At 31.4% G+C, this 14,452-nt stretch overlaps 1 protein-coding gene across 5 annotated transcripts in view; it reads right to left on the bottom strand.

Moving 5' to 3' along the window:
- Nucleotides 1-14,452, bottom strand: part of LOC143063649 (angiotensin-converting enzyme-like) — a 183,554-nt gene that overhangs the window by 19,261 nt on the left and 149,841 nt on the right. For all 5 annotated transcript variants that reach the window (XM_076235901.1, XM_076235899.1, XM_076235898.1 and 2 more), the window contains 3 exons: nt 13,331-13,620; nt 10,606-10,775; nt 5,200-5,324 (listed from right to left, as the gene is read on the bottom strand). In XM_076235901.1, the coding sequence (XP_076092016.1) occupies nt 5,200-5,324; nt 10,606-10,775; nt 13,331-13,620 (585 nt within the window). The remainder of the gene's footprint in view (nt 1-5,199; nt 5,325-10,605; nt 10,776-13,330; nt 13,621-14,452) is intronic.

The following is a 14,452-nucleotide window of genomic DNA, read 5'->3' as shown; positions in this document are numbered from 1 at the left end:
CCAGCAAGTCTTTATATATTATATTTTGTAGTGTACAGAATGATATTACGTGATCCATCGCCCTGTAAGATTGATAGTTGACTTTTTATTCAGTCATTTTATATTGGTAAAAAATGTTTAATATCTAAGCACACGTACGAAAAAGGGTGTTAATGCATGTGGAAGAATATTTCAAGAGGGTAAATTCAATTAATAAATATGCGTCAGCAGGGACCGCCCATTTAAGGGAGAGCTTTCTGTATAAAACTGAAGTTCTGTGCTCTTCTGATAGGTATATAATGCTTGTAATAAAAAAAAATTGAAAGATGGAGTAAAAAAAAAAAAAGACTGATGATGAAATTACTAATTTTTTTTACTACAGGATTGAAAAGTGATGGGGATCAGTAAAGGAATTAAGTGCGAATCTACAATATTAGTAAACAAGGCCATGTGAATGCCAAAAAATGCCGCATGACCTTATGTTTTCATTGTTGCAAAAGAAAGGGCTACATTAGTATTTTCATGAATGATATATGAAAGATTCCAATTTCTAAAGGTAAATCAGGTATAAATTTAATTCAAGACATAGATTAGCATTAAAGCCAATGGAATTTTTTTTACTGAATTTACCCCTGAGGGGTAAATTCAGTAAATAAATATACGTCATCAGGGGCCGCCCATTTAGGGGAAAGATTTCTGTATAACACTGAAGTCATATGCTCTTCTGATTGGTAGATAATGTTTGTAATAAATATTTTTTGGCAGATGGATCAAAACTAGAGTTGAAAAAAATAAAAAAATAAAGGCTGAATGCACTAATTTTTTTAATACAGGGTTGAAAAGTAATGGGGGTCAGAATAGGAATTCAGTGCGAATCTACATTGTTTGTAAACAAGGCCATGTGAATGCCCAAAAATGCCGCATGACCCTATGTTTTATTAGTGCAAAAGATAGGGCTACATTTGTACTTTCATGAATGTTATGAATGGTAAATCAGGTATAAATTTAATTCCATACATAGATTAGCATTAAAGTCAATGGGAGATTTTTTACAGAATTTACCCCTACAGGAAAATATGCACTTTGTCTCTGTACTTGTTCAAAGCCACACAATAATCACAAAACTCATTTCCTGTAAATATTTATGCAATGGAATCGTTTTGAAACCAGTTGAAGCTGTTTTTATACAAATTTCTGTTTAGCTACGGTTATCCAGGATGCACGAAGTATACTGTGCGAGGAAGCATGGTGTACATTGTAAAAATCAGTTTTGTATCCAGATTGAAAGAAACAATGGAATTACACTTGAGAGTTAAATTATTAATGAGAGGTATAAATATTCTCCCCATTTTACATCACATTTTGCACATATTTTCTCTGATGATGTGTAAAAATCATGTGGAAAATCTGAATTACCTCCCTTTGACATAGTGTATTTATTTTAGCTGTGTTTCTCATGTTAAGTTGTAATTCAAGTTGTCAAATCACTGTTTGTTCTGTCTGTGTATCTTTACATCCATTCGTTTTTCGTTTTGAAATAACAAAAATTTTAAATTAAAAAAAAAAAACGAAAAACGAGAGTCTAGTGTTTTAATTTGTATCAGGAATTTTCGAAGAGTGATTATCAATGACCTTATTTTGTGAATTTATTTATTTTTTTTTTTGTATGAAACTGCTTAAAAATTCATTGAATGGTCTTTTGATGGTCTTTTCAGGGTATTTAATCAAACACTTCTATATATGTCAAATTTTAACTAAGAGTACACCAAGACATTAGCTCCTAGATGAACTTGCAATACTGGTCAAAACAGAAAACAATTCACATTTATTAATCAAAATATTTGACATAATACTTTTAAACAGCCAATGTCCAACTTCGTATAACAAATGTACATTGGCCGCAATATGGGCTGAAGTATAAATTTTGCTCTATTTTAAAAAAAAATCAGCATTTATGAATGTTGAACTGAAATTAGATACCTTATATGATTAATACAGAAAAGTAGGAAATACAAGTTCAAAAGTCCCTTATGGGGGTAAATTCAGTAAATAAATATACGTCATCAGGGACCACCCATTTGGGGGAGAGCATCGGTATAAAACTGAAGTCCTGTGCTCTTCTGATTGGTAGATAATGTTTGCAATACATATTTTTTATAGATGGATCAACACTAGAGTAAAAAATAAAAAAATAAAAGAAGGATTGAAAAATAATGGGGATCAGTAAATGAATTAAGTGTGAATCTACAGTGTTTGTAAACTAGGCCATATGAATGCCCAGAAATTCCGCATGACCCTATGTTTTTATTGTTGCAAAAGATAGGGCTATACATTTGTACTTTCATGAATGATATATGAAAGATTTCAATTTCTAAAAGTAAAACAGGTATAAATTTATAGGAAAATATGCACTTTGTCACTCTAATTGTTCAAGGCCACACAATAATCAAAAACGAAAGAAACAGTCATTATATATCAGTGACCACCGTGGATAGAAAAAACTTGTTACTGAGAAAATAGCAAATACACTTTATGTATAGTATATATAATATGTTCATAGACAAGTATACAGAAAAACGCGAAAATAATTGTCCCATCCCTAAGTACCCGTGTCGGTTAAAAGCTCATTTAAGCTTATGTTATGTCATTGTTTCTACACTATGTAGACTCTCATTAAAGCCTATTTATTTATTTATTTATTTATCCATATTATTTACTATGAATAATGTGTTATTTTAACCAGTTCTAAACCATGTAAACGGAAGTCTAGTCTATGACTAAAATATCCGTCCGTGGACGGAAACAATATCCGGGACGACTTAGTTTTTTTCTTTCTCCAAAATATCACAAACGGAATAAGGATAAGATAGGATAACAAATGCAACGATGCATGGTACCTATAGGACACAGAGACATGATGATTTATTTCTTATGGAAGGAAGAGAAGTGACACACAAATTGAGATCTTCTCATTATACCATGTAGGTAGCACGATAGTATTTGCATTCCAAATATTTAGCAGAATTTAGGTTGCTCTTTTGTGTACCCTACCTAAGTCAATGTTTATGAAGAGTGTGATAAGACAAAGCATACAGTATCAACTGAACATACTTTCCCAAACTGAGGGATGAATCAGGTGTAGAAAAATAGGAAACAATTTACCATAAAAAATTGGATTTATTGCATGTTAAAACCCTAAAAGCACTAGTAGCCTAAGGTTTTTAAAAATGACAAAAAAGAAACGGTCATGATACACATTCAAATTCATTTCTGTATAATAAAATGAAAGTACTTCAGTAAACTGTGAATGTAGAAGTTTTGGCAGTGTTAAAAAGAGGTGAAAATTCTAAAAAGGCTATCATTATCCCTTATGGGCCAGGAAATACAACCGTGCCACCTGTAAACAGAAGTTTTGTCTATGACTTAAAAGTCCGTCCGATGACGGAAATAATATACGGACGACTTAATTTTCGTTTTTCTCTCAGAATATCCCAAACAGAATAAGCATAACAAAAGATAACAAATGCGACCATGCATGGTACCTACAACAAGTGTATAGGACATAAAGACATGACCGCATGATGGTTAATTTCATATGGAAGGAATAGGAGCAACATTCAAGATGAGGTCTTCTGAACTAGTATATATTGATCTAATAACCGCATATTGTAAGGATAGATTAGTAGTAACCTCACTTGTTAATGTGAAGCTGTAATTAATCGTTTTATTTTTACCATCTTTATATAATATTTCATTGTGTTATTTAAATTTGTGATTCATTTGATATTTGAATATAATAAATAGATTTTTTATTATAGATAAAAAAAAAAAGGAAATTTGAAAGTCTTTCATTCTTAGTTCAAATCATAAGTCAGACGGTCTATTCTGTCAACATTAAGAAGTAAATTATTCATCGGGGTATCAATGGCTATGAAATAGGAAAGGAAAACATTGTACAACGTAAATAAAACAAGAATTGAATAAATCAAAATACATCAATTGAATCCGAATGTAGATAAAGATGCTTTTCTTGTTTAGTGAAATCAAAAACGAAAAATGAAAACACTTTCGTTTTTCGTTTCGGTGTTTGAGAAATCGATAAGCGAAAAACGAAAACACTTTTGTTTTGCATTTAGATTTTTGAGAAATCATATACAAAAAATTACAACACTAGTACTATCGTTTTTCTTTTTTTTTTAATTTAATTTTTTTTGTTATTTCAAAACGAAAAACGAACGGATGTAAATATACACAGACAGAACAAACAGTGATTTGAAATGGTTTCCTGATATGATATATAGGTATAACGAGGGGTTCCGTTGTAAATACATTCTTTTCCAGTCTTAAATATCTGTGTATCATGAAATCATTATTCCCATTATCACTCATGTCTGGGTGTGCATTTATACATTCTGCACTTACTGACGACTTACAAGTTCTTATGTACGTGCAAAGATCATACACACACACAAATGCAATCTTGCATATTGCACAAATACGTCAACAAATGTACTATTATACTTAATACAATCATGCCATGTGTATGCAAAATGACAATGATAAACATAAGATAATAAAGGACAACTAGCCGTTACTGACATGTCTGATCCAAACTTCAACTTAACTGATTGAAACATTATGTCTTCATTGTAAAAAAAATAATCGCAATCCGTCTAGTTAGTGGTTGAAAATTATGGCATCATAAATAGTACGAAAAAACTCTAATGCGCTAAAAGGGCAAGTTTAAGAATTTTGCAGTTTTCTTAGCATAGTATTTGAATTTGAAATTGTACATATAACTGTTATACAGGTAAATTTCAAGACTGTTCTAACTTATATTTTAGAATAGAAGGCTTGCAAGGAAAGGTAGAGCTAATAAGTAATTAATGCAGATGATACTATGCGTTCTACTCGAAAACACCAACGATACACAAGTTGATATTGCAAATAGAAAAGAAACTAGGCCCTTTAAAAAAGCGTTGTCAAAGCTATCACACACACTCTTTCAATTTGGAAATAAAACAAAACAAAAGAAAGAGAATTAAAAAAGAATCTATTTAAACAAAACCGTAATGATTCTGTCAAAATTAAACATATCTTTCCATATGACTTTTAGTTCCCATGTAATCTTATAAAGCTAAACAGTTGTCTGAATTTTAAAAAGTGCATTTTAAAATTTTAAATTCTTTTTTTTTTGCGTTATGTATAAGAATAAATTACCTGGATTTCCCCCTCTGCGAAAGATGACCGGTTGAATTGCATATGCTAAGAAATATATCAGGTGACCCATTTCGTGGTGTACAGTCAAGAACTGATCAGCTGTAACACTTGTACACTGTTTTATTCTGCAATATTACTTATATATCACAAAATATCAAAATTAAATTTACAGAAGAGTATCTGTTCATATCTATTCACATCTTTGTTTTGTAAATCAGCAATGATTTACCATGAATCAAGCTTAAACTCTTCACACTAAAATATTATTTGATCATTGAATTGAAATGGTTTTTTTTTTTTTTTGTAATGAAGACTGAAATACAGTATTATTTTCATAGGACCTTATGTTCACTTTAAGTAGTTGTCTTTCTTAGAATCATGCAAAATGGAAAAATATTGGCACATTAAACACCATAAAACAATTTAACTAGAAGCTCTCAGGAGCCTATGTCACTCACCTGTATCTACTTTGGTTTTGGAAACATGTAAAATAATGTTAATAGCATAAAATAAACAGTAATAGATACACTTATAATGAGTATGGCCAAGTTTGGTTTGATTTGGCACAATAGTTATATTAAAAGCAGGTCATCCCATTGTAGTGCTACAATAGTAACTGAAGACCCTTTTTCATTATTATGTCACCCGATCAACAATGTCGGGTGACATATTGCTTTTTCTCCTAGGTAAATTTTTATTCAAGGTAGATGTCCACTATAGTCAGGTTTCTGATGATTTTGACATTGATCGGAACTACTATGATGCCATGAAAACTAGAGAAAAAAACGTCAAAAAACTTAAACTGCTCAAAACTAAATGAAACTTCATAAAAATATTGACTGGCATGTGAAAACTAAGCTGTGGAATTTCCAAATTGATTGCGTTTAATATGAAAACAATGCAAAAAGGTCAAAATGCTCCGAAAACCTTAAAGTACCATTGCCTCCCTAAAAATGGTGGGTCAATTCCATTAAAACCTTGATAAAATTTGCTCTCCCATGAACCAATGTGGCATCTGTCATTATAATTTTTGGAATGGTCTCTGTGACCATGGAAACCAGCAAAAATGTCAAAATTTTCAAAATGCTCCTTCCTTACTGAAACTTCATATGATTGTTAACTGTCAAGTATAGATGAGACTTTCAGAAATGTAAAAGTTAACGGACGACGGACGCCAAATGATGAGAAAAGCTCACTTGGTCCATTGTGCCAGGTGAGCCAAAAAGTGCTGATATATCAACGAAATAGTGTATTTAGTTGATAAACACAATAATACCATTATTTTTGGCTTTAGTTTTGAAAAATTAGCACGTTTTAATTATAGTATATGGATTTTATGATTTTCCTTCTATATTCTATATAAATTATGACATTGAAAATTGAAACAACATCATAATCGGTTACATCCATTAGGAATTATTATTACTGAATTATTTTAAAACAGACATACAAAAATTTAACATATTAACTAAATCATGCACAATTGAAAGTAGAGTGGGTAATGAACACAATACAATTTAAATAAAAATATATGACAGTCCTGTTCAAAAGGAACCTACTTCCAAGATTTAATCTTTCATTTCTTACAAAATACAGAATCAAATTCCAAAATAATGACCCAAACACAACCGTATATATGTGCAGCTAGATCAGAGAAGTCATGGAAAACAATTCCAAAGAAATCGACAGATATCTAGCAAAGATTGGCACTTTTGAAAAGTGGTTACTATGCAAATTCAAGCGGACCTTATCCCGATGTAAACATTGAATGTGAAAAGATCGAGAAGGCCGCAAATACATGTACAAAAATTTAGACGAATTTGTCTTAAAAAGGTATAAAAAATAGTAAAAAGATGTTTTCTTTATAAAAATATTTATCTTCAATTTTTTAACCTGCACAAAAAAGAAAAGACCCTTTTTCTATATTTAATGTCCATGTGACAAGAGCATAATGGTTACTGGAACACTTACAATGTGAACAATAAGTATATTTTTGGAAACAAACATGCGAAAGACATTGGTGAAACGAAAGATCTTAAAATTTGTATGTTACAGTACAAGATTTTTTTCATTTTTTTTTATCAATATGCAGCAAAGATTGTCATTTTTTAGATTTTATGTTCACAATTTCACAAGCTTCTTATGCAATTATCTCGATTAATACTGACCATAAAACATTATTTATATTTCTGATAACCAAGTTTAACAAATAATTTCTTTAAAATGAACAATTATTATTAGAAATCACTTTCGATGAATGCCGTCACTGGCATTGTTTTATAATTGAGTTTCTCGACTCTATAATAAGATGATGTAATTCTCGTTTGATCTTTTCCACTAGATTTCCAGTTTAGTTTATTTATATTCGTTTTCTAAATTAGATTTCATCACTTAAAGATATCAGAGTAATACTTGCAATGTGATATAGTCAATTAATTACTTTTAACAAATGAACTTTCAGTCTATCTCTTTCTCCCGGTAATAAACTTTTCATAATAAAACATGTCATTTAGGGAAAACGGTACTTTTACATTCTCCTAACATTAGTTGGCCTGTTGTGTACCCAAGGTAGATGAAGGAAGTCAATAGTTATCAAAGGTACCAGATTTATAATTTAATACGCCAGACGCGCGATTCATATACATAAGACTCATCAGTGACGCTCAGATCAAAATAGTTATAAAGCCAAACAAGTACAAAGTTGAAGAGCATATATAGTCAACTTAGGAGCGTTGTGATTGGATGTGAGGTACAATCTATTTTTCTATATATATCTATGAATAACTGCAGTGTGTATACTTACAATAAAATTCTGAAACCTATTGAAATATTTTCTAGAGAATTATTCGAAAAGACTTCTAAAATTTCATAAATTTGGTGTAAAATGACGGTGGGCGTGGAAAACATAAACAATCTCCGTGGGAAGTTGGTCATGATACTATTTGGCTTCAATTTTCAAAACCAAATTATAAAGTACTAACACCAAACATAACTTTTTTATTCAGGTTTTTATTATAAAAAGTGGTAAATTTAGAAAATGTTAGTATTGTCGCCTATGGCAGTATTAATAGTACAGCGATCTATACAACAATACATACAACGTATAAACATTTTGGAAAGGAGTATCACTATTCCCCTCATCTACTTTTTGCGATCACGTCTCAAAAAAGAGGATGAGGCGAGACTTAGGTATTACTCAAAAGTTACATGATACAACTAAAATTGAACCACGAAATGTTTTATTCTACTCCTGGCTTTCTAATTCATTAAGCCAACTGTTTTACATGTTTTTACAAAAGCGAGATTTAAATGTCACATGTTCCCCAAAATTTGGTTCAAACTAGAAATTCAATTATCTTGAGTGAAACATTTTCTGAAACTATTTATATCTTTCGCCTATTTGTTTTTCGTAAAATTTAATCTCAAAGTTTGTGCGACAAAAAGTTAAAAAAAAAAATGATTTCCAAACCAATGTATGCCATGGATATGAAAATATGGACAGTCATACTGAAAACAGCCCATAATGCATAACTTATACAATCTTGATGTTCCTGTTAACCCACTACGTAAAATTTTAACTAAAAGGATAATTTTTTTATAAATATGGTGACACCATTTTTATTAATGTAGTTGCTAAGGAAATTTGGATAACCATATGGTGACAGTTTGCAATTTTGGTTATCTGTGTTCATGCATAAACATTTTAAAGTGTACAAAAAAATGAATATACGTGATTTTTAAACACATTCTCAATTTTATAGTATAGAAATGTTATTTCTGCGTGTATTTGTTTCAACATATGTAAAACTTGAATGTGAAGTAAGAGTTTTCGGTTTCTTTGAATTTTATTCTCTCAAGTTAACTATTGATAGTTGTTGACATATGCATACTATTTTGATATCTTTCAGATAAATTAAGTAAATGACAATGGATTACGCTGCGCAAATTGTCAATTTTTTTTCCCAAAAAGTAATATAATGTCATACTGTGAGATATTAGTTTCACAATATTTGTCAATGATAATTATCATTAATAATGAGTTATGAAGGTCTGGATAGGAGATCTTTCATTTCTGTATTCTTTTGTCTTTGAGACCATTTTCTCAATTATCTGTACTTCTTGTCCATGATTCTCTATTCTTTATATTTTTGCCCATTTTTCTCTATTCTTTATTTTTTCTCCTATTTTTCTCTTTTCTTTATTTTTTCTCATATTTTTTTTTATTCTTTATATGTTTGTTCATTATTCATAAATAACTAGCCCCATCCACACCCTCTGTTATGCGCCTATAATAAATGCACTTTATTGTGAATCATCTAACTTGTTGTTGAAATCTCACTTGACAGGGATGTTTTATACAAATTATTAAAAAAAACTCACACTTGTTTTGCCGTGAGGAAAGTTTTACTTTGAATGTATATATAGGTGAAAAAATGTAAAAAAAGTAATGCAAATCAAAATCTTAGTTTATCAGTATGCCACGCTTTGCAGGATTCTTAGAAAGACTACTATGTAAGTGTTTGTAACGTTGATTCTTGAGTATTATAGACACACTATGAATGCTTTATGTTTGCTATGAATGCCATAATCCTTTATCAATGTTTGATGGTTGCTACATATACATATTTGTTGGAAATGCTGTTGGTTTGGTTATTCATTAGTGTGTACATGTTTTTGAACATGAATGAGACATGTTATACTAGAGATTCATGAAATATGCATATTATTATAAATGAAAGCATGGTGTTAATGAAACATTTTTCACCAACGCATTGCATTTGTCAAAGATGTCCGCCTCTTAATATTACAGGCTATATCTTATAAACAAAATAGTAAATAATATGACCGACAATTAAAACTGGTCAGCAGAGTCACTAGATCCTTTCTTAATTCTTAAATATTTGAAAATAGCATTAGTATGCATAGTATGCGGTACATGTCTTCAATGAAGGCACAGGCCACATTGCGTGAAGCTGCCTCGAGTTGAGAAGCTAGAGTTTTCCGACAGGTAAAATAAAAAAGACGTTATTGTTTTTTTAAGTAATTTCATATTAAGACTACAGCATACCGGTATATAAATGACTAATGTTAAACCAATACAACAGCATTTATTTCGAATACATAATAATATTATATTGCTAAAACAAGTACCATTTTAAATGCTAACATTGTGTTATCTGAAGTAATGAAATCACGACTCTACTAAAGATAATTGTTTACCCACAAGGTGTGTCAGTTAGGTGAGCTGTTTTTTACTTTTAGTATTCAAGAAAAGTTTTATTCGTTGCAACTATTCCAAATAAGAATTTGTTTGAAATCGTTCTTTAACACACTAGATGTATGTAAACCAATCATTATTTATTTTAATAACTTGATACATTATAAAAGATAGTAAATGATGTTTACCTTACATCTTCCCCATCATAAAAATCCCAGGCTGAAGCATGACATACAACATCTCGATTGGCAGGCTTTTCTAACATAGATTTATTCCAGAAACTTGTAGGCATCTTGTCTAATCCGATAGAGGTGAAAAACTCCTCAGCCACTCGATACATATGGGTAACATTATAACCCTGTAATCGGACAATTTCTGATAAAACATATATTTAGTCAAATTTTTAATGTATTTTTACCTAAGTGCATAATTACGCAAATCAATAAGATTGGTATGGAAATGTGGAATATGTAAAAAAAAACACAAAAAAAACCACAAAAAAAACAACAACACCCGACCAGAGTGCAGAAAACTGTAATCAGGCCACCAAATGGTCTTCAGCTGGTCCCTAAACGAAAGTGTGTACATTCAAAAATGGGCATTCAAAAATTCAGAATGTGAATATATATGTTCAAACTCTTTTAGGTCATTTTTTAGTAGCAATAAACAAAAAAACTATGTTAATTGGACATGCTTTGATACTATATATGCCCTTGAATTTTTACTAGATAACATATTTGTTCGCTTTGGGGATTCCGTATATCGTCAGATTATCGGAATTGCAATAGGGAATAACTGTGCACCACTTTTTGCGGACCTGTTTTTGTATTGTTATGAGTTACAATTTATGACAAAAATAAGCAAAGACCCATCAAAACAACATCTGATAAACAAATTTAATAATACTTTTAGATATTTGGATGATATTTTGGCTCTCAATAATGACGACTTCAGTATGTATATTAATGAAATTTATCCTGTTGAACTTACTTTAAATAAAGCTAATACTAACAATGACCACTGCCCTTTTCTCGATCTTGATATCTATATCACTAATGGAAAGCTGAATACTAAAATTTATGATAAAAGGGATTATTTTTCATTTCCTATCGTTAATTATCCGTTTTTAGATGGTGACGTTCCCTTGTCACCATCTTACGGTGTTTATATATCTCAACTTGTACGATTCGCTCGTGTATGTAACAATGATTTTGATTTTAACGAGAGAAATTTATGTATTACTGAAAAATTATTACACCAGGGTTTTCGATATCACAAACTAGTCAAAACATTTACTAAATTTTATCATCAGTATAAAGACATCATTCGTAAATATAGCTCAACATGCAGACTTCTAATACGTTCAGGTATTTCACATCCAATTTTTTATGGAGATATTCTTTATAAAGCACAAAGGTGTCAGTATTAACTTCAGAAACTTACAAAACCTTTGAATAGACTTATTAAGAAGGGATATAATTACGATACTGTTGTCAAGTCATTAAAGATTACATATTTTGGCGTTCACATTGAGTCACTGATAAGGTCTTTGCATCGGAACTAAACACATTTATTCTAAAAACAGTTCTTGGCATGACACGGGTTATGCTCTTCTCATATATGTTATGATGATATGATACTAAACCCCTAACGGGAAGGATTGTGCCTGATGTTCATATGATGAAATCATAATCTTTCAGTCAGTTTAATTGAAGTCTGGAGCTGGCATGTCAGTTAACTGCTAGTAGTTATTTATGTATTATTATCATTTTGTTTATTTTCTTTGGTTACATCTTCTGACATCAGACTCGGACTGAATTTTAATGTGCGTATTGTTATGCGTTTACTTTTCTACATTGGTTAGAGGTATGGGGGAGGGGGGGGGGGGGGGAGATCTCACAAACATGTTTAACCCCGCCGCATTTTTGCGCCTGTCCCAAGTCAGGAGCCTCTGGCCTTTGTTAGTCTTGTATTATTTTAATTTTAGTTTCTTGTGTACAATTTGGAAATTAGTATGGCGTTCATGGTCACTGGACTAGTATATATTTGTTTAGGGGCCAGCTGAAGGACGCCTCCGGGTGCGGGAATTTCTCGCTACATTGAAGACCTGTTGGTGACCCTCTGCTGTTGTTTTTTAATTGGTCGGGTTGTTGTCTCTTTGACACATTCTCAATTTTACAAGTGCAGTGAAAATGGCCGTCACACTAATCTCCGAAACAAATGTGTTACTACGGTTTTAGATGATTGCTGTTTTGTTTAGGCTTTTTTGGTATCGATACTTTCACGTGTAGTTGATAGAAAATCTTTTTACTCGTCCAAACTAAGAAAGAAGAGCTTGAAGTTGTATGTTTCAAAGAAAGAGTTTGTTACCATCAGTTGTCTGTTCAGTTACCGAGTTTGTAATAATATGAGCAACACGATAGATGCCACATGTGGAACAGGATCTGCTGACCCTTCCGGAGCACCTGAGATAACCCCTAGTTTTTGTTGGGGTTCGTGTCGCTTAGTCTTTTGTTTTCTATGTTGTGTCTTGTGTACTATTATTTGTCTGTTTGTCTGTTTCAGTTTGTTTTCGATTTAGGAGTTTGAATGTCACTCTGGTATCTTTCGCCCCTCTTTAATGGACTATATGTTACGTTCTAAAGTTTTTTTTATTTTTTATTTAACTGTTTCAACGATCTTTGTTTGTTAAGTGTATAAGGGTTACAGCATGTATGCTGTTGGTTTCTGAAGTACAAAAAAAAATGGGGGCAAAAAAACTCTTGAAATATTTTGATTTAGTATGAACAGTAACTGACATGTTTAATTTTGGTTAATGAGATTTGGATGTTTCATTCCGGTGACATAAATAATAATAAAAAAAACCCCTAAAAATCCCAAAACCTGATTCTCCTTGCAGAAACTTTTTCTTACCTTATCCTTCATTTTCTGAGTTATATCAACACTTATAGCATTTGGATATGGCGTAAGTAAGTCGTAAATATTGCTCCAGCTTTGGGACCACATATTGCCTAATAGATGGGCCGGAATATGTCCCGTGTCGGGAAACAATGCCGTTCCATATTTATTTTTTAGCTTGTGTCTAACATAGGCATGCAATTGTTCATATAGAGGTAGTAACTCATCATAAAGTTTTTTAACATCTGATTCAAATGTTGAAGCTTCATACCAAGACCGCCAGTATTCGCCAGTGTCATTAAAGCCTGCAAGTAAAAAGATAAATAATTGTAACGACACTTTAAGTTGTCTTCTAAGTAGCCAAAAAAATATATTTCTACTTCTATCGCTCCTCTTCGTATATAAATATTTTTAAGTACACATGGTGACACAATTTCAGGCCATCTACCATTTATACAACTGTTTCATATGCCTGTTTACTTATTTTCTTATTTTATGCAGAACCACCCTGCTTCTATAAGAAACTACAGTGAAGATGATAATATTAAAATACAGGTGATAGGTATTTTAAGACAGTTCGTATTCCAATGGGTACTATTTATGCAGATCTTCTTGTCGACTATTTTTTGTACTCGTATGAAGCAGAATTCATTCAGAACCTTCTAAAAAGACAAAAAGAAAAAGCACTTGCAAAATTCTTGTATTTTAATTTCAGACATATTGATAATAACAATAACCTATATTTCAGTCAGTACCTGCATTTCATATATCCTATCCCAATGAATTTAAAATAAAGGATACTAATGATACAAGAAGGACTGCTTTATACCTTGATCTTTTCCTCAATATTGGCACAGATGGACGACTACACACTTATGACAAAAGGTATGTATTCAACTTCCAAATTATCAATTTCCAATTTCTCAGCAGTAATTTACTCTCTGCTACGTCGTATGGTGTTTACATGTTTCAATTTATTACTTATGCTCCGGCATGATCACATCATACGGACTTCAATTATAGGAGGGTGCTTCTTACGCAGAAACCGCTCCAACAGAGTTACGAGCAGGACAGATAAAAAAAAATGGCTCTCCATAAATTATATGGACACCATCAAGAGTTGGTTGATCGATACGA

The sequence above is a fragment of the Mytilus galloprovincialis genome, chromosome 2 (genome assembly GCF_965363235.1).
Source record: "Mytilus galloprovincialis chromosome 2, xbMytGall1.hap1.1, whole genome shotgun sequence".
Lineage (NCBI taxonomy): Eukaryota > Metazoa > Mollusca > Bivalvia > Mytilida > Mytilidae > Mytilus > Mytilus galloprovincialis.
This window is presented reverse-complemented; position numbering and strand designations above follow the sequence as displayed.